The 24,385-nt window shown below is 59.1% G+C and overlaps 1 protein-coding gene across 1 annotated transcript; it reads right to left on the reverse strand.

The window, feature by feature from the left end:
- Positions 1 to 15,149: 15,149 nt before the first annotated feature.
- On the reverse strand, positions 15,150 to 17,211 carry NPTX1 (neuronal pentraxin 1; the record flags this gene model as incomplete). Its single annotated transcript, XM_082326399.1, has 5 exons — positions 15,150 to 15,371; positions 15,520 to 15,699; positions 15,787 to 16,031; positions 16,387 to 16,594; positions 16,747 to 17,211. 5 exons carry the CDS (start codon positions 17,209 to 17,211, stop codon positions 15,150 to 15,152), a joined length of 1,320 nt encoding a protein of 439 aa, XP_082182525.1.
- Between the last annotated feature and the right edge of the window lie 7,174 nt (positions 17,212 to 24,385).

Below are 24,385 nucleotides of genomic sequence, written 5' to 3' on the forward strand. Positions count from 1 at the left end.
AATGCATGAAACCTCCTCTTAATAGAAACTCAGAGACAGGAGCCTCAGTGTCCTTCCTAAGTAAACTCATACGCGTCTCTTCCTTTTTAAATCTCCGCTTGCTGGAAATTAGCTTTTCTGGGTGTTAAATATTTGTTCTCCGTTTCCCAACAACTTATTGCTGACTTGTTATAAAGCCTTGCCTTTTGTTATCACCAAGGATACATTTCTCTTTAACGCTCCTATCCGTGCCCGTTCAGGAGTCTCTGAACGGGTCTCCTCGCTCGGTAACTCCTCGGTGCCGCTGGCGAGGGGGCGCGGGCCGGAGCCGCGGGCGGCTCTGCCTGCTGCGGACCGCGGCCCTGGCGCTCGGAGCGGGGCCGCGGCCACGCGGCGATGCCTCCCGCGTGACAGGCGAGGGCCGCGAGCCGGGGCGGAGTTGTTCGCTCGCGCTAATCGCTAAATACAAGTAACTAAGGGCCGGCAAAAATCCGGGAGATGGATGGGAAGAAGTAGAATGGAGTGAAACCAAAGGGGAAGAAGGCAGAGAGATGAAGGAAGGAGGTTGAACCCTCTTCTGTGGCTGCAGTGGGGGCTCTCTAAAAAGGAGAAGGCTGTTGGGATGGTTCTTCAGCTTCTCACTACAGTGAAACAGCGTACCGTACCGCAGTCCTCGCCCCGCTGCTGTGTGCCTGGAGGGTGGATTAAGGCTGACTACCTTTGATTAAACTAATCTGCCACCTCTGCCGCCTTATCATTCAGGCGGTGCTGCCAGGCGGCTGCTCCATAACCCGTCCTGTTGGGATATGCCGTGTGGGTTTGGATTTCCCGGCTCCCTGCTGTGCTCTCTGTAAGAGATGTGGCACCAAGGCAGCTCTGCAAAATGATTCCTGCTGGAGTCGTGTTGGGGGTGTGGAGCGTGCCGAATCCCTCCCCTCCGGGAGAACATGCTGCTGGGAGGGATGTGTGAGTAGGAAAGCTTTAAAGAACTGCCTGTTCTTGGGAACGCTTGGATCTGCCTGGCCTGTGCAGCCTCCCATGCACGGCATCTGTGCGTGGGGCACGTGGCCGGGTGGCTTTCCAAGCCACGACAGCGAGGAGAGGGCTGTGTGTCCCCCCAGGCTCCCAGCCGCTGCCCTGCAGCCAGCCCCTTCCTCCGGGAAGCTGGTAATTAAAGCAGGAGCCATTTCTTGGCGTCACTGGTGGGGAGGCTGGAGGGAGTCACTGGCCCTGCTGAGATGCACGTGTTGGAGAGCCCTTTCTGGCTGTCATGCGTTAGGCTCGTCAACAGACACAGCCTGCGCTGGCTTAATTAAACCTGAGCCGCCCCATGCGGAGCCTCCTCGCTGCAAGCTTGGCTGCTGCAGGTCAGGCTCAGCCCTGCGCACAGTTAGGGGCAGAGCAAAGGCTGCTTAAGAGCTTTCCCCATGCAAACCTGAGCTGGCGTAAGGAAACAACCCCATTCCCCTTCCGAACCCGGTGTTGGTGCCGCCCTTCCAGGTAGGAGCTTCTCACCTGCCTCCTGAGAGCTATTACAGCCACTTGTTTTACAGCTTGCTTTGCCTTCTGAGGATCTGAAGGGAGGTGGAAGATTTGTGCCAGTCAAATGATAAATGATTTGTTCTGCTACAGATTCTCCGGATCTGCTTCCCCTATGTTTTTTGTGGACACCTAGAGATCGGGAAGGAAGATCTCTGCACGTGCGCTGCTTACCTGGGGTCCCTTGACAAGGGAGAGAAGATGCTTTAGGATGCAAGTCTGTGTTTCTTCTCTGATTATTGAGGGAGTCTAGATGAGTAACTCAGTCACAGATGCCTAAAGCTGGGTGAGATGAATTTCCACCTCCGTGTCTGGAGCTTGTGGTAGGCTAGATGCTGCCCGTGCGGTTTGTATTGCGAGGACTGAGCTCTGGTGACTCAAGGCTCGTATTTTGGGGAACTCGTGCTGAGGACAGGGCAAGTGGCTTTGTTGGGGCTTCCCCCCTCTCCGCCCCCCAATTCTCATTCCTCTTCCCTTCTGACTTGTGCTGCTCGGGTAGGTTTAGGAGGGGCAATCTCCCTCGTGCTTCCCCAGACCAGGTCCATCTGCAGACTGGTGGCATCGCGCCATCATCGGGCTGCAGCAGGCGCCCACAAGCAGCTGAGCTTCCCCTCCCGCGTTTCCAGCGCGTTTGGCTTGCGTAGAGCTGGTTGGGGCAGCCGTGTGCCGTTGGCTCTATCCCTTCTGCTCTGCTCGGAGCAGGGAGGCCATTCCCCGGCTTTGGGCCCCAATCCCTGGCTGCAAGCAGACATTTTTAGTGTTGGTCCTCTCTGGGACAGCTGAGCCTCATTGGGGCATCCAGAAGCCTCCTGTGCCTTGGATGCGGTGGTCGGGGGTAGCAGACAGCGCCTGTGCGTGCAAAGGGCACTGGTGAGGTTGGGAAGCATCACGGTTCCCTTGCAGTTGTCTTCTTTTGCCCTATAAATAGTTCTCCACCCCAACGGCTCTTCCCTTTGTTGGTCTCAGTTGATCCTCTCTAGCGCTGATGCAGACACCTCTTTCCAGAGCCCTGCCAGCCTCCTGGCTTTATTTTAAGGCCATATTAATTAAAAGCAAATGAGTGGAATTTTTCTTGACATCCAAATTAATAGCAAATGAGATAATTATGAGCTGTGTCATTAGGGTGATGGAGCAGCTTGTACAGGGCTCGGCCCCAAAGGCGGCAGGTCCGCAGTGCACCGGGTACCTCTCCTTTCTGCAGGCAGGGGCTGCGTCTGAGCAGCGCCGGGGCTGTGCCCCCGAGAGGCGACCGGGGAGGGAGGGGATGCGGATGCTCCCAGCTTGGGCAGATGAGAGTAAAGCCCTCGTTTCTTTGTGGCGCCTGCTCTTCTAGACCCTGGGCCAACAGCCTCTGCCCGCCTGGAGGGGAGATGGCCGAAGGGGGCTGCGAGCCTTGGTGGGCAGAAGCAAAGCCTTGCCCGGGCAGGTCGACCCAAGCAGCAGGCAGCTGTACCCGCTCAGGGGATTGGAAGGGGCTGGGGGATGCAAGAAGGTGCCCACTCCATCTGTTGGGCTACCAGCTGGATTTAGTGGGGGCCAAAGAGCCGTCGCTGCTGAGCAGACACGGCAATGAGCCTCCTCCCGCGGTGCCTGGGCTCAAGGAGGGGGATAGGGTGGCAAAAGAGAAGGTGAAGTGGGGCTGGCTGCTCTCCTGGGGGTGCAGCCCCCCGGGGCCCTGCGCACGGGTGCTCTGCAGGTCCCCGCGCATGCCGGCGTCCTTCCGCCAGGGCACACTCCGAGCGCCTCTGTTTGCGTTCTGGAGGCCTGATCACCTTTAAAAAGACAAAATAAAGACCATAAAATCAGCCTGTAATTAATTCTTGGTTTAGTTCCCAACTCAAGGGCTTGATGCAGAATGTTTCCTTAGGAACGTGCTTTTTCTTGCTTTTCTTGGACTCGCTGCTTGGCTTGTTGTACCTCTGCCTGCAAACCCCCAGCTGTTCGCACTCCGCTGCTGGTGCTTATGAGCTAGTGCATTGATTTTTTTTTTTTTTTAATGTTATATTTATTGAGCACTCCTGAGAACCTTGTGCATGGGAGGCCCCTGGTGAACACAGGGACTCCTGCCTCGCGCCCTGCCTGACGTAGGTGGCTCTGTGGGGGGGACGAGCATCTCCCAGCTGATGTTTTGACTGGAGCAGTTTCTCTTGTGTGGAAACAGCTCCCGTTTGTGTGCTGATTAGGAGGATGGGATTAACCAGGCCGGTGGCATGTTTGGAAGGAGGGCTGCATGCCGGTGATGACAGGCGCGGGAAGGAGATGAAAGGGAGGAGAGGTGGTGCTGCGAGCCAGCTCCGCTCCCATGTCATCGCTTGAAAGAGAAATGTCCATCTTCTTCACAAAGAGCATTATTGCCCGCTAATAAAATATCAAACAAATTCTTAAGAGAGCATTCAGGATCTGAAAGCCTGTGATAAATCTGGTAGCTTTGTAACTTGCTCAAAATTTTGGTGGGTAGCAATGCGATTAAAGCGCTCTGATTAACGCACAAACCTTGTTTGCAATGGGTAGGATTGGGAGGGTTTGGGAAACCCAGCTGGCATATAGCAAGGTTTCTCCAACAAATTACTGGGATATCAATTAGTTTGCTAGGTAAATGTCACCTGGTTTCTCTTTGTTTGCCGTAAACTGGTATCCGATTAATTTGACGTGGTTATTGCTTGTGACTGCCACCACCGCGGCCACAGCAGGCAGGGAAGGGGCAGGCAGCGCTGGCAGTGGCCGGGCTCTGCCCTACCCATGGGGCAGCATCAGGGCCAGGGAAATCCCAGTCCCTCGAGGAGAACATCACAGCCTCTCCCGGTGTTCCCGCTGCGCAGAGTCCCCCTCCGTAGCCCGGGGGTGGGCACCGAGGGTCGAAGCCCCATGGCCAGGCTGGTCTGCGAAGCCATCCCTGCAGCCGGCCGGAGCCTCTTCTCTCCTTCCAACTGAAGGTGGATAAATTTCATTTGGCTGAAAATAGCCTCCCCCTGCCGCTCCGCTTGCTGTTCTCCTGCGTCCTTCCCTGGGATCTGCCAAGCTGCGCTTGGACCGTGCGGCTGGAGCAAGGGAAGCAGCCGAGGATGCTCCCTAAATCACGCAAGCTGTTGGGTAAAGGAGGGCAGAGCTGCGGTGGGAGCGTGTGGGGGACACTGCCCCCATTCCGTCCCTCGGGAAGGGTCCTGGATGTTGGGTGTGCGGTGGCTCTGTGAGGTGGCTGGGGCTAAGGAAGGGTCGAGGCTGCAGCCTCAGGGCTGAGGACTCGCAGCCGGGGTGGCCAAGCGCGGTGTAGAGGGGCTGTGAGCACGGCTGGCTGCAGGGAGCTCTCCTGCTGCTGGGGAGAGCCCAGGGACGAGCCAGGCAGCCCCAGCCGTCCCTGGGGATCCGGCAGCTTGGCATCCCCGGGATGAGCGGCGAGAGCTGGCTCCTGGGGCTGGGTGCGAGCAGGCAGCGCTGTGCTGGGGGGGCTGGTGACGGGAGCCCCTCTCCCAGCCCTGGATGCCTCCACAGAGCTCGTGAATATTAATGGCACCAACATATGGGTGATCTGGGAAGGAGCAGAAAGCATTGCCAGTTGTGAAGCACAACCCATCCCAAACCTAACATCGGTGCAAGAAACCAACCCGGTTGTAGGATGGTGTTGGGGGGGCTGGAGAGAAAAGGCTGGTGTGAGCTGGGGCTGGGCTCGGGCCGCAGTCGCTCCAGGCTCTGCTGGGGAGTCGGGGTCCCGCTCCCCTCTTGGGAGGGAATAAATCAGCACAGCTGGGTCCCCTTGGGGGTTTGCCCACCCCATCGGGGTGTGGGGGTGAGAGGCTGGGGGGGGCAGGAGGGTGTGCGGGTGTCCGGGAGGAGGCTGCCGGTCCCTGGCTTTCACAAGCACTGAGTCAGCGGTGTGATGGAGCCGTGCATCCCTCCTCTCCCTGGCAGGAGGGGACTTGCGGGGTGATCCAGGCCTTTGCACCCCTCCTTTGCTCTCCGCCAGCCGGGCCAGGAGCGGCCGCTGGCGTGGGGCTGCCCTGTGGCATCTCTGACTTGCATAAGAGCCTCACCGGGATGATAAATGTTAAAATCTGCTGCAGGCTATCGCTGACCTAATTTCCAGCATCGCTGTGGATCCTTGTCATCTGTTGCTTACAGCCTGGGTCCAGATGGGCTGACAGGGAGTTAAGTGTGGGAGAGGGTGCATGGAGCCCCCCGGGTTGTGCTGCACCGGCACCCCCAGCCCCGGGCGGCGCGGGGACCTGCACCGCCCGGGGCTGGGGGTGCCGGTGCAGCACAGGGTGGGCTGTGACCCCGCTGCAGCCCATCCCTCCATGGGATGAGCCTCCTGTGCCCAGGCTGGGGCAAACAAAATACTTGGGCAGCTTCACTCCCTGCAGATTTCTGCGAAGCAGAAACCAAATGCTAATTACACAGCATAATTAGCGAGATGCTGCATCTATTTTTAATCAGCTTTGGAAGATAGATTCTTCCTTCTGCTCTGTGCTCACCGGCAGCCTCTCCCGTGGTGGAGTGGTGCTTAGTGAGGGACCCTGCGGTGGGAAATGGGTTGCTCTTTCCCTTTGTGCCCCTGGGATGGGGCTGGGATCCCTCCTGGGATCCCCAGCCAGAGGAGCATCCCCCAAAACTCCTTGGTGGAGTCTGGGGCTCCCAGTGATGGAGCCATCGGGGATGGATGGAAAGGATGGTGGAAATCAGCTCGACTCTGTCAAGGTGGTGTTCAGCAGCAGCTGGGAAAATCACAGGAGGAGGAGCCCAGGAAAAGGTTGCAAAAATATTCTGAGAAGGCGAGATGGCGGAGCCAGCCCCACTCTGCCAGCAGCTCCCTGCCCTCGGTGTGGGTGGGACGGAGCCTCCCCGCTGCTGGGGGATGCCCGCTGTCAGCCCTGGCTGGGGAAGGGTCGCTTCAGAGAGAGCTGCGGGGTGCAAAAAGCAAATTTTGCCCTGAAACATTCAGCAGAGAGATGCAAAGTGCCGTTTAAAGTGGATACGTACGTCTGCTGCAGCCGCGGAGGGGTCCTGGTCCCGCAGGTTGTGGCACCAGTGGGGTTGTGACATAGGTAGCCAAAAGCGATTTGTAAGAGGGGGGACATCTGCTCTCCCAGCAGCTCCTGCAAAACTCTCCTCCTGCAGCTGGCAGCAAGGGAGGCGGTGGCTCAGAAAGGTCCAGAATTATCAGGATTCTTCCAAAATTGCTTTAAAACTATCCCTTGGGGTGGGATGCAGCGGGGCTGGCAGGGAACTGCTGCTGTGAAGGACTGATCCTTCCATGGGGCATGGGGGCTCATCCCTCCACAGAGACCCTTTCCTCCTGGTGACCCGAGTGTGCCAATATCGTGGGTTAGGGGACAAGGAGACTTACCTGTCTTCAGCCAGCAGGACTGAAGGGTAAATACATCATTTAGCTTAATTGAAGGGCTGCACAGAAACAGGCCGATGGCTGGGAGGTGAGCCTGGATCTCTTTGGGACCCTGGGGTAGGCGTATACAGGATTTGGACCACCATCAGTCTGGTAGGTCCATGTTGGATGGGGATGGCCCAGGTTACCTGGTGGGAGCCGTTTCCCTGCGGTGCGACCGGCGGCTGAGCCGGTCCCCAGCGTGTGCTGCCACGGGAGCTGTCGGGGCCAGCCCCAGTGTGCTCGAGGAGCCCAGGAGCTGTGGAAGAGCCAGGAGGGCCAGCAGCACTGGGACAGTGCTGGGGGAAGGTGGTGCCTCCTTGGCATGGGTGTAGCTCAGCCACTTTTTCCTCCTGCACCTCTGGGCTCCCCCGGCCTCCGGGTGAGCCGGCTGCCAGCACACAGGGTATCCCCGGAGCCTGAGCTGCTGGAGACAGTCTGTTTGGTGAGCGGTGCCGGCGTGTCCCTGTTTCAATCAGCCTGTGCAAACAGCCTTCCCCGACCTCCTCGCTCCATCCTTGCCCATCCCGCCTCCGCTGGCCACGCGCTCGCAGCTGCCGGGGTCGCGGCTGCCTCCCCTCTGCTGCTCAAAACGATTTCCCTCCCGAGCTGCACCGAGCGCTGCCGCTTACCCATTACTGTAGGACAACAGCGCTGCCCTTTCCTGGTATTTACCCACCAGGCATCTCCCCAGCTCCGTCAGCTGGGCTGCGGCGCAGGGACAGCCTGATCCGCCTCCCAGCAGGACGGGGACAGCGGGCTCGGGGCCGTGACCGGGATGGTCCCAGCTCTCCGCATGTGCCAGCGCATGGGACATCGTGATGCTCATGCAGCAAAGCCTCCCCACGCGTCCCCTCCCGTGGCTGCACCCTGCCAGGGTCTGTGCTTGGCAGCGCCTCGCCCCTGCGTTGCTGGAGGAGGCTCTGCTGGGCCTTGCAAAGATGGAAAGTGGCGGCACCGGGGCTTTTCGCTGCCCTTGTGACCGAGGGGGCTCTGGTTTAAGGGGGGTGCTGGTGCAGTGGAGCGGGTGAGATGCGGGGGGCTGGGGGGGCTTGCTGGGGGGCTGTGCCTTGGGACCAGCTGGTGCACCCCGTAGAAGTGCTCTGGGCTGATGTGTCCGAAGCTGCCGTGGGGTCCATGGCCTGCAGAGGTGCTGCAGGACCTCTGCAGGGCTCTCTGCCCCTCAGCAAGGCCCTTCAACACCTCACGGGTTTGAATAAATCCTGCAGCTACCAAGGGCCTAATGAAACTGTAGAATCTGGGTTACCAAAGGGAGCCTTTTCCATTGACTCTCCTGCTGCAAGCCCCGCTGGACCCCCAGGGCCCGGGGAGCAGAGCGAGCTCCCGGTTCTCTTCTCCCTCGCCTTTACTGACCCCGTTTCGCTGCGAGGAGGCTGCCAAGGGGCTGATGCTCGTCAGACACCCGCTGCTCCAGGCTGCTGCTGCTCTTAATTTAACTGGGGCTGAGCGGTGCGAAATGGCGTTTGCTCTTCCAGTGCCATTTGGGCTAAGGCAGCTTCATACTGGGGAAGGGCTGGGCTGGGCTGTCCCGTTGGGGCGGACGTCGAGCCGGGGTGTTTGGTGCAAGATCCTCGTTGTGGGTCGTACCGGCCGTGCCTACGGCAGCGCAGAGATCAGCAGGAGCTCGGAGCCCGAATGTTTGGAGACCTTGGGGAAGTTTTGCAGCCTGGCTGAGGTCCGAGCTGCCGTGGCTGTGCCGGGAGCTGTGGCTGGCTCACTCGGGAAGTCTCAGAGCTGTTGTCTTAGGGGAGATTTTTCATGTTACAGATTCATTACTTCTGCTGTAGGAACAGTCTCTGTGAGGTTCTGGAAAAAGCCGATGTCTGGCCAGAGGCTTGTCTCACTGTGCTGAACAGATTTCGCGTTCCTCCAGCCCCGCGGCGCAGGAAGGACGGGCTGGGGCTGGGGCTGTGCTCTGTGCCTGCCCATGGGCACCAGCCAGGGCATCTCTGGCTCCGCTTCAGCGGGGCCCTGGCCAGGTCTGGTTGGGTTTCCCTGGAGGGGAGGAAGAGCTTGAGGAAGCCCCTTCCTCGGCTGTGCCCGGAAAGGATGCCCGGGCAGTGCCGCAGCCATGCCGCAGAGGTGTGGGGAGACAGTGCTCTGCCAGCAAAGGCTCCTGAGTGGCGTTTGAGGGACACTCTGTCACCAGCCATGACTCACGCCGGTGACCGGAACGGTCTGTCGGCCTTGACTTTGTGCCCAGGGTTGTGTCCAGCTGCCTGCAGTGACCCAGCCGGTCCCCACGCTCCCGCAGCAGCGGCATGGCTCGGCCACAGCACCCACAGCCCTGGGTGCCCTGCAGCTCCGTGGCCCTGCTCCTCTTCCTCCCCTCTCGCTGCAGGGGGGACCAATGCTTTCTCTCCCCAAGTCAGGAAATCCTCCCAGCCCTGCTCGGTGCCCTGAAGCGCAGCGCCTGGCTGCCTGCCTCCCCGCGCTCTTCCTCCTCCCATGCCTCTCCGCACAGCCCGCGAGTCGCTCGCTTGGAGCCGCGTCCCTGGGGGAGCCCAGGCTGGCGTTCGGCAGCCCCCGCCGCAGCAGGGAGCCTCTGCGGGCAGCCGCAGCGGTGCTCAGCGCCGGCTCAGCTCCCAGCCCCATGCTCGTTGCCTGGGGTGTTTACCTGCGGGTTGGAGCTGCTGCCTGAGCCCCCAGCGCTGCAGGGCTCCCTGGCATTGGGAAGGATGATGCTAGTGCTCCAAACCCCATCCAGGAGCCGTGCTGGGGAGGATGCTTCAGCCTGTATACCCATCTTCCCGCCTCCCATCACTCCCAATTTTTGTGAAATGAAGACAAAGAGTGTTTCTCTAGGTGTGTGCCAACATTTCTGTCACTTCCCTGCCACAGCCTTGCCCAGGCTCGGAGCTGAGCCCCCCGTGCTGCTCCTGGGGGCTCTGCCTGCCGCATGCGGGCTCCCCGCTCCGTGTCTTACGCATATTTAATCCGGGTCTCACGGAGCTGTGTGGTCCCGGCACGCCGGCGCAGGCCAGGCATACAGCAGGACACACTCGCTGCTAATTAATCTAACTGCATGTTATTAAGTGCCTCGCACGCCTTTGGCACTGCATAATAATGATGCTCTGGGATGTTTCTGGAGCCAGTGCTGCAGGCAGCTGCGCTTGCGGGCGGCCCTTGCCCCCCAGGGCAGTGCGTGCCCCCGGGCCCTCTGCGCAGGGCTGGGATGTGGGAGAGGCCGTCTCGGGACATGCTGTCTCTCTGTTTTTTCATGGTGGTTTTGCTATAAAATGCAGCCGATTTAATTTTGCATCTGGTCCATCACCTCCTCTCACCTCTTGAAAGCCCTTGGTGGAGCTGACCTGTGCCTGAGGAGTGGAGAGAAAGGGATGGGCAACGGGGTGCGAAACGCCTGCATGCGAGAGTGGGTTCTCTTCCATGTGAGTCGCCAGCGAGAAGTTGGATCAGAGCTGTAAATCCCAGCTGTATCCTGCCCTTAAGAACTCTCCCTCGCCCCCGCCAATATTTCTGAGCCATCTCCCGAGTCGTGGGGCCTGTCCTCACGCAGCCCAAGATCTCCATCTGCTCCGCTGCTCTAAAAGCCTCCTGGATTTAGTGCGCTTGGCGCTGGTGTGGGTAACACTCTCCCTTATCCCTGCGCTTGCAGGGGATGCTAGGCTGGCTGTCACCAGCATCGCTGAGGCAGAGCGGGCGCCTGGTGCCACTAAACAGCTTTCAGCCCAAAGCAGCAGTTTCTGGTTGCAGGGTGAGGTGTCAGGATTAGTGCGTCTTATTGATGGGCCTGTGCTCCTCATCTCCTCTTGCAGCGTCCTCCCTCCCTGCCTGCCGCGGGAGCTGGCATTGCTGCAGCAGCGGCAGCGCTGGGACGCGCGGGTCGCAGGCCTGGAGCTGCTGCTGTGTGCTGAGCTGCCATGGGCAGGGACGGGCAGGGACAGGCAGGGATGGCCCTGCGGCTGCTCTGCCCCTCTTCTCGCTGCCCGAAATGCCTGAACGCATGAGGGCAGGCACGGGGGGGGGGGGGTCAGCACCCACGGGTTTTTGTGGGCCTGAGAGGCAGATCAAGGGTCCCCTCGCAGCCCTGGGGAGGTGATGCACCGGGAGGTTTGTTACCCCTCTCTTGATGCAGAAGTCTCGGCTCCTCCAGCGCCAGCCCCCTCAACCGTCACCCACATCCCGCAGCCTCCCACCCGCTCTGCCCCTGCCGTGCCGCCGCCTCGGGGAGCGAGACATTCCCGCTTTAATCGCTGCAATGTTTTCCAGCTACCAGCAGAAAAAAAAAACCCAATATGCCTGTTAGTGTAATTTTTTTTATTGCAGTTTAAATTGTAGCACAGCACAAGCCTCCAGCTGAGGGTATCGTTTCCCTCTCCTGCGGTAGTGGGTGGGCGCTGGAGTTTTATCTTGGCACCTGGGATGGCTGAGTGTAGCGGAGAAGGCGCTGTCCCCGCGGGCAGGGCCCCGCTCGGAGCTGGGGTGGGCTGGCGGTGGCTGAGAACAATACAGGAGCTGCCACCCATTCCCTGGGTAAAAATAGCATTCCCCTTGCAAAGATGTAGGCTGTTCCCAGTGACACGAAAGCAAGCAGCCTGTCCTTGGAGCAGCTGGTTTTCAGGGGCGGGGGGGAAGGGGATGGTGTCTGCATCGCCAGAGAGGGCCGAGCTCTGCTCGGAGGGCTGGGGAGGAGGAGAGCTGCCTGGGGAAGGGGGGTGTGCGTCGTGGGGGGTTTCTGCCTGGATCTCTGCGATGTTGATGCCTTTGTAAGGCTGTCAAGGTGATGATCTAAATCACTTCTACATCTGGGGGGGATCTGGGGAATCGGGGAGGGGGAAACTCTTGGTTGCACCGTTCTCTTCAACACCCCTTCTGTGTCCTCTGGCATCGCGCCCCTGCTTTAATTCCTGTGCCGCTCCCCATCCTGCCCACCTACGAGCCGTGGCTGAGGCTCCCTTGGCAGCCCGTCTGTGCCTTCCCTCTAATCACCTGCAAGAGTGACTGATGAGTGGCATGTTACGCTCTCAGCCTGTCCCCTCTGGGGCTCAGTAAATTGCCCTAAAACAGTTTTGATGTATCATTTTACCTCTTGCCCCGGGAGGATTCCTGATGCTAACTGTCCCCTGACAAGGGTACCCAGTGCTTGTAATTCTGCATCTGCTTCTGTCTGTGGCTGGCGGCACGGGAAAACATGCTGGGTCCTCAGACCTGCAGTTTGGCTTGGGGCATCCTCCCTCTCTCCCTCACCCTGGACGTTGTTGCCTGTATTACGATGGTTATGACTTGAGACATCGTGAAAAGGACCTGGAGCAGTCACAGGAGCAAACCCTCTGAAGGAAAACAGGCTTTATTAGGGTGGCAGGCGCTGGGTGAAGGCGAGGGGCCCTGGGGTGGCTGTCCTCTGGCAGCTGGAGATGCGGGAGGTGGCGGGTGACCGGTCAGGGATGCCGTTAGCAGAGGCTGCAGACGAAGACGCAGCACAGGCAGCTGCAGGACCCTCGCCGTGGCTCTCGCCAGCCCCCAGGAGCTGAGACTCGCTGGTCACAAGCACGGCAGCAGCGAGGGCTCTGCTGAGTTTTGCCAGCTGCGACCCTCTGGGCTGTGTCACCGCGTCCTTGCTCTTACGGAGGAAGGGGAGCGCCGGTGCCACCACGGGCTGCGTGGCGCCCAAGGCAGCGGTACTGAACTGGACCCATACCGCTCCCATTCCCAGCTGCAATGGGATGGGGGGAGTTACAGGTGCGTGTGTGCGCGGGAATTGTTTCTGGCTGGTTTTAAGGAGTACATAATAGTTTTCCTACTTTGATGCTAAAAGCAATTTATCTGGCAAGCCTGTTCTGCAGCAGATGCGTAACAAGTGGGAATTTGTAGCAATTACTCAGGAACAGCGCAAGCCGCCCCGTGCGGCGCAGCCCTGCGTACGCCATCCTCCGCTGCCAAGTCCCCGCGCCTGTGACGCGCGGGTGGCCTCTGGCCACGCCGCCCTCCCAGCCAAGTGCCCCGGCGTCACCCCTGCGCTCAGATTTGCCCTCTGCAGCGATGCCTTCCAGGAACCGCGTTTGGAGCCCAGCCTGGCTCTCCGAAGGATGAGCAAAATGCCCCAAGCGCAGCTCCTGCCCGCAGGGAGGGAGCGGGAGCTGCGCAGTCCTGCGGGGTTTGTCAGTGGTGCCTGCACCGGGAACGCTTGCTGCAGGGAGCTGCCGGGCACCGTGGGCTGCGGGGTGCCACTGTCCCTGCCATCGCCAGCCTGGCAGAGGCAGCCAGAGGGAGCTGAGCTGCCAGCCTGCGTCTTGGGGAAAAAAAAAAATATCAATTTGTATGATGGCGTTGCATAAACCAGGGAAAGATGTGCTCTACTGTTACAGGAGAAGGAGAGAGCCTGGCAGGTACGGCCGAGGCTCGGGGTGCCTGGGAACTGGGCAGAAATGCCTGCTTTAGGCAGGCAAAACCTTCCCGTGCAGAAGGATCGGCTCCCGAGCACTGGCTGCTCAGGGAACGGACACATTTAAGAGAACCCAGTGTCTTTCTTCACTCTTTATTGTGTAAAAATAAAGTCAACAATTCATGTAATCTCGGCAATAAAATGGAAAAAGCATGAGTATCAGTAGAAACAGTGCATTTTCAGAACTGCTGATGCGGACTGGATGCGTAGTATATCGTAACCCATTCAAAACCCAAAGGAGACAGAGAGCAAGGAATAGGAAAAATGTACAGCTTTGGTTAGCAAAATAATGACAAATCAAGATACATTTATTCGCTCCCCTACTATACACTATATACATTGTGTTGACATCACACCCTTTTTTTTGTTTTTTGGCAAATCTGACGCACCTGGGACTGGAGGTTAAACCTTTTCAGTGGTCTTGTTGTTCTCAGCAGGTTGTGCTTGTTGCTTTGCTGATGTGAACAGGTTCTTAGGAGGAACTTAAATTAACTCATGATGTTTTGGTGGCTTTTTTTTTTTTTTTTTTCCTTAAAAAGAGCACAGTTTAAAATACGCTGCCCTGAGCCACAGTTGGTATGAAGGTATCTCGATCCCGGGGGTGTGCGTCGCTGGCTGCGCTGCTCCCGCCTGTGCTGCTGGGCGCTGGCTCCCTGAAGCGGCGGTGGCTGGGCCAGCTCTGTGCTCCTGGCCGGGGGCGGCCGCGGGGCCCCTCCGCTCTGCGCGTCGCTTTGCCGCATCTTTGGAGTTGGTCGGGGAGGCTCTGGAGCCCTGTGTGAATTCTCTGCCTCGTCCTCCGCTGCCACCCAGGGCAGCCCTCGGGGGGGCAGTGGGGCGGGCTGGGGGGCGAGTTCTGCAATCTGTAGTACAAACCAGGAGTTTAGAAAAGGAAACCATACAAAATGCATCTATTATTTCAAAATACGCTTCTTTATCTCTTTTTCCTGCAGAATCACAAAGTACTTTTTTTTTTTTTCCTCAGGGAGCACTGCTTAATTCTGTATTTTTTTATCTTCATAAAAATACCTTTTTTTTTTTTTTGACGGTAATAAACTTCCCTTTACAGTAAGAGAAACAACATAGTGTATTATCAAAAGCAGAAAGGCTTCAGACTTTTCAGTGGTAGCTAAACTTCCAGGGGACGGGAAAGGCTACTTTTCACCAGCTATGGCGCGTAGGAGGCCTCGGGGGGCTGCAGGCGGCGGGGCCGGGGGGGACGTACCTGAGTGCGGCAGGTCGGGGAGCGGGGCCGCTGGGGGGTCCCACCCCGGTGCCCGCCGCAGCCCGGGGCTATGGCTGTGGTGCTGGGGAGCGGGGCCGGCCGGGGAAGGGGGGGGTCACCCCCTCCTGGGACCCCCAGCCGCTGCCACAGCCCCAGGAGGGGCCCGGCTCTGGGGGCAGCACCCTCCCGGGGGGGCTTCAGGCTGGAGGGAGAGGAGCCCTGAGGGGGGGCTCCGGTCCGGACCCCGCAGCCTTGTAAGGTGCCGGGGCCCAGGGAAAGCAGGGCCGCCCCGGCGGGGGGGAGGCGGCGGCGAAGCGGGGGCCGAGCCCGGGGAGGGGGGCGGCGGGACGGGGCGCAGCCGCGCCAGGCCAAGGCACGCAGGCGTTGAAGGACGTTGGCAAGACAGAAACCGGAGGGTCGTGGGGCTCCGGGGGCGGGCGGCCCCGCTGCCGGGGCATCCCCGCTCCTCGGGACAAGACGGGTGGCTTTGTTCTCGGTTGGTTTTGCGCAAAAAAAAAAAAAAAAGGGGGGGGGGTAAAAAAAAAGAAAAAAATCAAAAAACAAAACCCAAAACCCGATGAGGAGGTTTCTTTCGCTTGTCCGTGGCCCTAGTTGAGCTGGCGACAGGCCTCGAAAGTCCACTTGGTGGCCCCGCCGTAGATGTCGATGTTGGCCTCGGCCCAGGCGATGACGTTGCCCGCGAGCGCCCGGGTGCTGCAGGTGGCCAGGCTGTACACCTCCCCGGGGCTCAGCTTCCTGTCCCACACGTTGAAGTGGGCCAGCTCCCCCACGAAGGCCTGCGTGGCGTCGAACCCGCCGCCCAGCGTGTCCTGCGGAGGAGCCACCGTCACGGGGGGTGCACGGCCGGGCTGCTCCGTCCCACTCCGGGAGCACCCGGCCCCGTCCTTCCCCTTGGGGTCGACCCAGCAGGGCAGGGACCCCCCCGCCTGCCCCCTCCCCCACCCCCCAAGCCCTTACCTGCTCCTGGCCCAGGACCAGGACCCCCTGGGGCTTGATGGGGTGGTAGGGCGCCAGGTTCTCGCCGCTGCCCGTCTGCGTGCCGTCCTGGTAGGCTTCCCACACGCCGTCCCGCGTGGTCCAGGTGACGCAGATGTGGTGCCACTTGCCGTCGTTGATGACAAAGGGCAGTTTGGCCACCTGCGGGCGGTGGGTCAGGGCGGTGGGCACGGGGGTCCCCCATGCTGCCCCCCAGGCGGGCGCCCTCCCCGCTCCCCGGGGCCGTACCTTGTCGTTGATGAGGATCTCCATGGGGTTGTTGCCCCACTCAATGAGCACCAGCTCGTTAGCCTGCCCGGGCACAGCGTAGGAAAAGGGGGTGCCCATGCCGGGGGAGGCGTTGGACTTCATCCACATGCAGACGCTGAAGGCGTACATCTCGGGCAGGCTCTTCTTCACCTTGGCGTACATGTAGTTGGTGCGCAGCGGGAAGGTGAGCTGGAACCTGTCCGGGGGCCGGTTGTCCTTCTGGCCTGCGGGGGCGGAGGTGCGGTGGGCTCCGGCCGGACCCCCGCTCTCTGCCCGCTTTGGGGGTCCCCCCCCTCCCCACCCCGTTATGTAACGGGCCTCGAGACGGCAGCGAGGAGCAAATCCCTCCGGCGCTGCACGGCTCCCTAATCCACAGCACAGAGCAGTGCCCGGAGCATCCCCGGCTCCTGCCGTGGAGCCCGCGGGCACCGTCTGGCTAAAGCTGGGGGAAAGGGACCGCTCCAAGGGTGGAAAACAAGCCGGGCTCGGCAGAACCGCCCGCGGGCACCCGGAGGGAGCGGCTCAGCATCCCGCTCGGTCCGCGGAGGGGACGCGGGGGGCTCCGGGAGCAGCCGGTACCTTTCTCCAGGTCGCTGATGCGCTGGTGCAGCGAAGTGAGGGTGCTCTCGATCTTGCCGCGTTCCTCGGACTCGTTCTTGGGGTTGAACTTGCCCTCCTCCAGGCTGTTCACCCGGGACAGCACCTGCTTCTCCAGGTCGTCGATTTTGTTCTGCAAGATGTCCTTCAGGTTGTTGGTCTGGCTGGAGGAGTTCATCCTGCTGAACTGCTGCAAGGGGCGAGCACAGAGGCGGGCTGTTAGCGCCCGACCCCCCGCCGCCGTCCCCGGGCGGGCTCCCGCGCCCCGCTCCGCTCCGCTCCGGGCGGCGGCTCCGGGGCGGCGGGGAGCGCCCTGCCCCGCCGGCGGGACGGAGCCCGTACCTCCAGGTTCTCCAGCCTGGTCTTCAGGGACTGCAGCGTCTGTCCCAGCTGGCTGAGGGTCTCGGCCGCCGGTGCCCGCGACAGGTCGCCCATGGTGTTCTTGGAGAAGCCGCCCTTCCTGCCGGCCCCGCCGCCCTTGGCCTCGCCGGGCAGCGCCTCCAGCACGCTCTGACTCTCGCAGCGACCCAGCTTGGCCGTCAGCTCACGGATGGTCTCCTTCTGGTTCATGATGGTCTCCTTCTGTTGCAGCACCGTTTCCCTCAGCTGCAGCACCGTGCTTTTCAGCTCCTCGGCCGAGCCGGTACCGGGCGCGGAGGCGGCGCACATGTCCCCGTCCAGCGGCACCGAGGTGCAGATGAAGCGCGTCTGCCCGAAGCCCTGCCCGCGGCCGCGCAGGCAGAGCAGCAGCAGCGGGAGGAGGAGGAGGAGCGGGCGGCTGCCGCTGCCCGGGGGCCCCGCGGCCATGGCTGCGCTGCCTCGGCCGGGCTGGGGCCGGCTCCGCCGCTCTCCGCCGGGGCCACTGCGGCACGCGGCCCCTCTTATAGCGCCCGGGCGGGGCCGCGCGCCCTGACGTCACGGCGCGTGGAATCCCGGCCGCGAGATGGGGGGGGGGGGGGGAGCGTGAGTGTGCGTGGGTGAGTGTGTGCGGGGGGGCCGCGTGTGTGAGGAGAGCGCGCGGCGGGGGAGGGTGCGCAGCGAGCGGCTGGGGGGGCGCGGGGGGTGCGCGTGCATGCGGGTGGGGGGGCGTGCAGGTGCGTGTGTGTGCGGGCTGTGCGCGTGCATGCGTGTGCATGCGTGTGGGGGGGCGTGCAGGTGCGTGTGTGTGCGGGCTGTGCGCGTGCATGCGTGTGCATGCGTGTGGGGGGGCGTGCAGGTGCGTGTGTGTGCGGGGGGTGCGTGTGCATGCGGGTGGGGGGGCGTGCAGGTGCGTGTGTGTGCGCGTGCATGCGGGTGGGGGGCGTGCAGGTGCGTGTGTGTGCGGGGGGTGCGTGTGCATGCGGGTGGGGGGGCGTGCAGGTGCGTGTGTGTGCGGGGGGTGCGTGTGCATGCGGGTGGGGGGGCGTGCAGGTGCGTGTGTGTGCGCGTGCATGCGGGTGGGGGGCGTGCAGGTGCGTGTGTGTGCGGGGTGTGCGCGTGCATGCGGATGTGCGTGTGCGGGGGGTGCGTGTGCATGCGTGTGGGGGGGGCGTGCAGGTGCGTGTGTGTGCGTGTGCATGCGGGTGGGGGGGCGTGCAGGTGCGTGGGTGTGCGCGTGCATGCGGGTGGGGGGCGTGCAGGTGCGTGTGTGTGGAGGGTGTGCGCGCGTGTGCATGCGGGTGTGCGTGTACAGGGTGTGCGTATGTATGCGGGTGCGTGTGCGGCGTGTGTGTGCATGCGGGTGTGTGTGCGGGGTGTGCGTGCATACGGGTGTACGGGTGCGTGTGCGGGGCGTGCGTGTGCAGGTGTGCGCGGTGCCGGGGGTGGTGCAGCGCGTGTGTGCGCGCAGGGCCGTGCGTGGAAGGGGCCGCCCGCCGCTGTCCGCGGGTGCCCACGCCGGGGGTGCGGGTGTTGCCGTGGGTGCCCGTGTGCCCTCCGCCCCCGCCGCCCGACTGCAGCCCCGGGGCCGCCCCGCCGCGGCGGGGGCAGCCGGTAGCAGCCGCCGGAGGGGCCCCGCGGTCCCGCCGTGCTCCCGGCGGGGGGGGCGGTGCCGTTTCCACGCACCGCCCGGGGCTGCTCCCGGCGGCTCGGCAAAGCGTCTCCCCCCACCCCCGTGGGCATCCCCCGCCTCGCAGCACCCCGAGCAGGGGCAGCCCCCACGGCCGGGGAGCGCGCAGGCACCCCTGGGCTCCGGGGTGCCCCGTGGGGAGGACACGGGTGGGCTGTGGGGCAGGGTGATGCTCGCCCCGGCGGCGCTGGGGGCTCTGCCCTCCAGCCCGAGCAGCTCGCCCGGAGTGGAAGCCGGGTGCTCGCAGAAGGGTGAAGGGCTCCCGGCGCCGGGTGGGTGCTGCTGCGGCGCGGAGGGGCCCAGCAATCGCTGCGTGTCCTTAGGAATAAGCAAAGTGATGTTGGTGCACAGCTCTGCTACGGGCATAGGAGAGTAATTGCTGCTTTTCTTCTTCCTTTTTAATCAGGAAAAAAAAAAGATCAGGTAATATTTAGATCTGTCCTTGGTGGAAATAGTTTGTGGCCATCAGAATTGCCGCTTTTCCCATCTTCAGCACTTCAGCCAAGGCCGATTCCTCTTCAGTCGCCAAGAAGCGAGCGTGCAGCTTCTCCCCGCGTTGGTTCCTCACAACCTTCCCTTGGCCAAGGCGCCTGAGCACGAGCAGGACCGGCCGGCCGCCGCAGCCCCAGCCCCTTCAGGCTCTCCTACCTGTTGGTTTTGCCCTTGTCTGCTCTCCGCGGTATTGTGTTGTGTTGGGGAACTGCTGAGAGGTTTCGCTTGCAGACTGCCTGGGTAAATGTGCTGCTGACTTTGCCATAGGTGAATTTGGTCCTCTCGGCTCAGTTCAGTGCCTGCTCTACCCAGTCTGCACTGCAGCAGTCCATATGGCTGGAGTGTTTACGTAATGCCAAGTTATCCTGTGAAATATGAAGCAATTTATTTTGATTAGTGAAACGGGTCAGTACAATACAAAGGCTTTCGGTCCATGGGTCCGCAAAAGATGAAGTTCTACTGCTCCATGGTACTTTTTCCCCCTCCTGTCTGCCCTCTGACGCGGGCCTGACGAGCCCTCTCCGGGAGCTGGAGCGCACCGAGCCGCTCCCAGCAAGATCTGTGATGGTGTGAGTCAGTTTGATGCCTTTTCTGTGGCAGGTGTTTATCTAGCCCCAAGAGTTTTATGACACACTACCTTGCCATAGAGAGTTTCCTTCTCAGAGGCATCTCAGCTGCCTTTGGGAGGCCCCTTTCCTCCTCCAGCAGCGCTCTGAGGGTTCCAGTTAAAACAGCATTTCATGGCCAAACCCAGAGGCTTGGGGTTGTCATCGGGCAAAGCAGAAAGAGGATGGCAGGGTTGGCAAAACCCCCGGGCTCCCCGCCGTGGCCGGGTATGGCTGGCGATGCCCGGCCCAGGGGAGCCAGGGCAGCGCTGGGACAAAAGCGGCCAAGGCGTATGGAGGCGTGCAGAGCGCTCAGCGCTTCCGTAGCACCTTCGCTAGGATCCTGTAGTGCTTTTGTTGCCGTCTTCCATCAAACCTGTCCCAGTGCTTACGGGGACTGCAGAGACTTGTTATTTGTAGCCTTCCTAAGGCTTCTGGTTCTCGCTGCTGATCCTGCCCCCGCGCAGCAGTTCCGAGCCCCCCGAAGCCCCTCAGGACCTCGCCTCTGGTGCTGTGGGCTTCGCTTCAGGAAATGCTGGGGGAAAATCTGCATTTCCCCTAGGTTCTTCACTTCTGCGTGCATTGCCCTGGTTACTCTCCCTCCTGTTTGCTCTCTGTGCTCTATAGCACTTCAATGCAATGGGAATGGAGCAGAGGGGAGCTAAGGAGGGGGACAGGCAGGATGTGTTTTACTGGGCAGACCAGTCTCCCTTCTGTGCTGGCTTGATTTTGGGGTTGTTTCTGTTTTATTTTGTTTTGGTTTGGGTTTGTCTTCTTTTTTTTTTGAGAAAAGGGATGCTATAGAAAAGGCTGAAAAGACTGCAGGTCTAATTCTTCTGCCACAGGCAGGAACGCAAAGCAAAAATAATGTTACTGCAGGCAATACAATTACACCAGTGTAGAACTGGTCTGAGAGGCAGCTGAATTGGTACCCACTTCTGTTAACACCTGCATGGTATTGACAAAGCTGTTCATGTCACTGAACCAATTTAACCAGGAATCTTTTGTCATCCATACTACATTATGCCGAGACCAAGGTGACAGTTGCAATAAAATAAACACTCTGATACTATGGTGATGGAGACCGTATAAATACCTAGATAAGAAAAAACAACAAAGCTGCACTACAATAGATAAGCAAAATAACCCCTGGGTCTCCTGATGCAAAGAAAGAACTAGAAAATATGATGAAGATTTCAGCTTTCCCCAAATCACTGAATCATGCAGTAGGATCTGTTGCTGCTTTTGCAGATTTAGGAGCTGTATGGGTATAATGGAATAATGGAGCCCCTATTATTTTTAACTCTTCTCTTGCCTCTTCCAAGCGCTCTCTGTAGCTAGCTGATTTATCGCGCTGTAGCTGAAAAGAGCTGAGCACAGCTATCAAGGACCCTCGGAGATGATTTAGTTCTGAATAGCAGCCAGCAGGCACATTTGTATTTGTGATGGATGAATATCATTTCGGACAGTCCGGGGTGCTCCCTCCAGGGACCAGCAGCCCTGGCTGCCCAGTGCCCTCTGCCACAGCCGGCTGCCCAGTGCAGAGGTGAGGTATGTGCATATTCGATCTGTTCAACGCCAACCTTTGTGTGAGAACAGCAGAGTTACAAATGCATAAAGGATATTTTTTTAAGTGGACAAATCTCTTTAATCCCAGGAGCTGGAGCCCTAGGGAGCAGGGAGTGGAAGCTTTCTCTCCTGTTTGTGCAGCCTGCTGTACATAAAACATCTCCTGTGGGGTAATGCTGATTCCGCATTTAAGTCTCCTCTGCGGAGTGGGAACAATATGATCCATTACGGGATGGAGACAGCTTTGCGATGGGAAATAGTAATGGGTAGACTTCACCGAGCGAGAAAGCCAGCTCCTTTTGTTTGTGCATCTAGCTGGTACGCAGCTGAGCTGCTGGTTGTGCCCGTGTCGACTCTGAGGTTCCCGGAGGGATCGTCCACTCCAGCCCCTGCCTGCGCACCCCCATCCCCAACATGATTAAAGCAGGACGTGGCAGTGGCTATGGGGCTGTTTTGTTGGGGTTTTTTTTGTAATATAAGGGCTTGTTCTCAGGGAGACTACAGCAAGGACAGGATCTCTGGTGACACTACAGCACCGCTGCCTGTGCGGAGCCCACGCGTGGAGGGAGCAGGACCCTTTCCAAAGCCCTTTGCCTTGTGCAGCCGGACAAGAAGTATGAAACCAGCACACATCTCTGAGCTGCTCCACGGTTAAGTTTGCAGAGTAGTGTATATGCAAAAATCTTTCTTTTATGTCTTCGAAAATCTAGAGCTGTCATTAGAACAGCTTGAGCATGGTGTGTGGCTAGTACAAATACAGTGTGTGTAAGGTGGAGTATTCCCTTCTGTCACAGACAAACACTTTGGACTGGAGTTTGGAAATTTGCTGCATTTTGCTGCAGTCTTTCTTTGCAGATCTCTCCCTCTCTGTTTCTCTCCCCCTCTCTCTCTCACACACATTCAGTCTCTCCCCTTCTTTCCTTCTCTTTCTTTCATTGTTCCCATCTCAAAAGTCGCTTTCCTTCTAAATTGCCTGACATTTACATCCAGTGAGAATGAGGAGTGTGTTCTTTGTTCTAGTAGGTCTCAGCGATGCTATAGGGACACAGATCCTTTCATTACAAATAATTAATTTAGCTATATATTGCATAACATCCTAAAAAGCTTTCTAGGGCAATCTCATGCTAGCTGGATGCACAGTTCCTATCAATATTACATTACATTTGGGTACAACAGTTATGAAGTTTCATTAAAAATTTAATTTGTGGTTTAAAACTGCAGCATTCCCTTAAAAGTGTAGCAGAGAAACCATTTTGGCTGCTTGAGGACTGATCCTGCATGAGCCCAAATTGCAGGGAGAGCTGCAGAAGGGGCTCGGTACCGCGGCGATACTCCCTGCACAGGAATCCAGCGGGCTGGACCGCGAGAAGGAGGGAGCTCAGACTTGGCATCTGGCTACACGGTGTCCTGTTGGGTTCCTGCCAGCTGCGAGATGCTTTTTTTGGGTACAGAATTGAGCATTAACCCGTGTCTCTGGTTAGCAGCCACACGTGAGCATAAAAAAGGCCTTGCCCCAGTCTCAGCGCACCCCCCTCCAGCCACATATGCCGATCTGGGGTTAGTTCATGCGAAAAGGCGGCGGTAACTTCGGAGGAGTGCAGAACAAGAGAGAAATATGTGCTGTGCCTCGGGGCTGTAGGACAGGAGCTGGTCTGTAACTTGTGCAGGCTCCTGGGGAATTAGCTGGGAGTGCCGGGTGCTAATCCTCTATAGAGATCACCGCATCCTTCACTGTCTTACGCTGGTGCAAATTAAAAATCTCCTTACCGTCAGTGAAGTCGTCCTACAGCAGGAACTGGGAGACGGGAGGAGGAATGGGGCCTGGTATCATGTTTTGTTAATGAAGTTTTGTTGTGACGCTTCAGCAGCAGATTTGAATGGAGGCAGGTTTAAAACATCCCACATCCGCCTCTCAGTTTCAGAATTGATTTGTACCGTAATTTCCACCCCTATCTGCACATACACACCAGAAGAACCAGCAGCTTTTCCTTCCAGACCATCCCTCAAGTCATTTTTCAGCTTTCTCAGGATTTACCTGCTGTAAGAGAAAGCTGGGTGCCGGCTGCGTGATGGATCCCGGTTCCTCGGCAGGACATGACCGCCCCGTCCTGCCCAGGCGGTGGGACTGGTCCTGCTGCCCCTGCCCACAGCCTGGGTCTAGCACTGGGAAGGTCCCATCGGGAGCGCAGCGCTGTCCGTGTGGTCTGCACGGAGCCTGGCCTCTCACTGAAGCACCCACAAGCGACGAACTATGCCTCTATTTATTATAAAAAACGTATTTGTCATTTTTTTTCCCCTCATCCAACAAAGGAGGGGCATTTGTAACGGGAGCAGGGTGTTTCAGAAGTCAGCACAGTCCTGGTGTTTGCTGTAGGTCTCTGCAAAAGATCGCTTCCCCTCCCCCCGGCAAGGATAATAATGGGGAGTGGGTTCCTAAATCCCTTAAGCTTCTTTGATAGCTTCAATATTTATCTGTAATCCTGCTAGTGCTTCTGAACAGAAACAGCCCTGTGTCCCTGCTGCTCTGGGGCTTCTTCCCACCTTGCAGCGCTCCCTTTTCACAGGAGAAAAGGCAGGGCAGGATCAGAGGGAAACATCAAAAGCCAGCGATGCTGTCGGTGCCCTAGTTTTTTTTCCGTGATTATTTATTATTTTGCACAGTCTCTTGCTCTCTTTCTCCCACGCTCTCTGCTCTATTATGTTAATGCATGTGGAGGCTGGGCATGCCTCCATGCACACCTTTGGGATGGAGTCGAAGGGAGGCTGGATGTACGGCAGGACAAGTCTGGAGGGAGTCAAGCGCGTACAAGGCAGATGGACGGCTAGGCTGTGTCAGGCAGATGCGTGTGCAAGCGCAGGTGTAGATGCAAGCCCTGGAGCTGGGAGCTCTGCGTTGGCACCTGCTCCCAAACAGGGAGAAGCTGGAGCAGAGAGGGTGAGGGCTCGGAGAGGCAGAGCTCCCCCGGAGGGAGGAACGCTCTGGTCCTTCGTGGTGGGCGAGAGGTCTGATTGTGCCAGTCAATTTGTGTTTGTGCTCACGATGGTGCGGAGTTAAAACACGGCAAGGTTTTAAAGACAAGATAGATAAAAATGCCATAATGCAATAGGAATTCATTGCATTTGCCTGCTGTGAGGGCTGACCCTTACCTAAAGGGTAGCTTTTAGTGGGGGAAAGGAGCTCTTATGACATTGAAGATTCTTTGCTGGCAAGAATGCCATTAGGGCTGGATATGTTATTGATTCCTTTTCAAGATTTGAGGCTTAAGAA

This window comes from Platalea leucorodia (genome assembly GCF_965183815.1).
Source record: "Platalea leucorodia genome assembly, chromosome: 14".
Lineage (NCBI taxonomy): Eukaryota > Metazoa > Chordata > Aves > Pelecaniformes > Threskiornithidae > Platalea > Platalea leucorodia.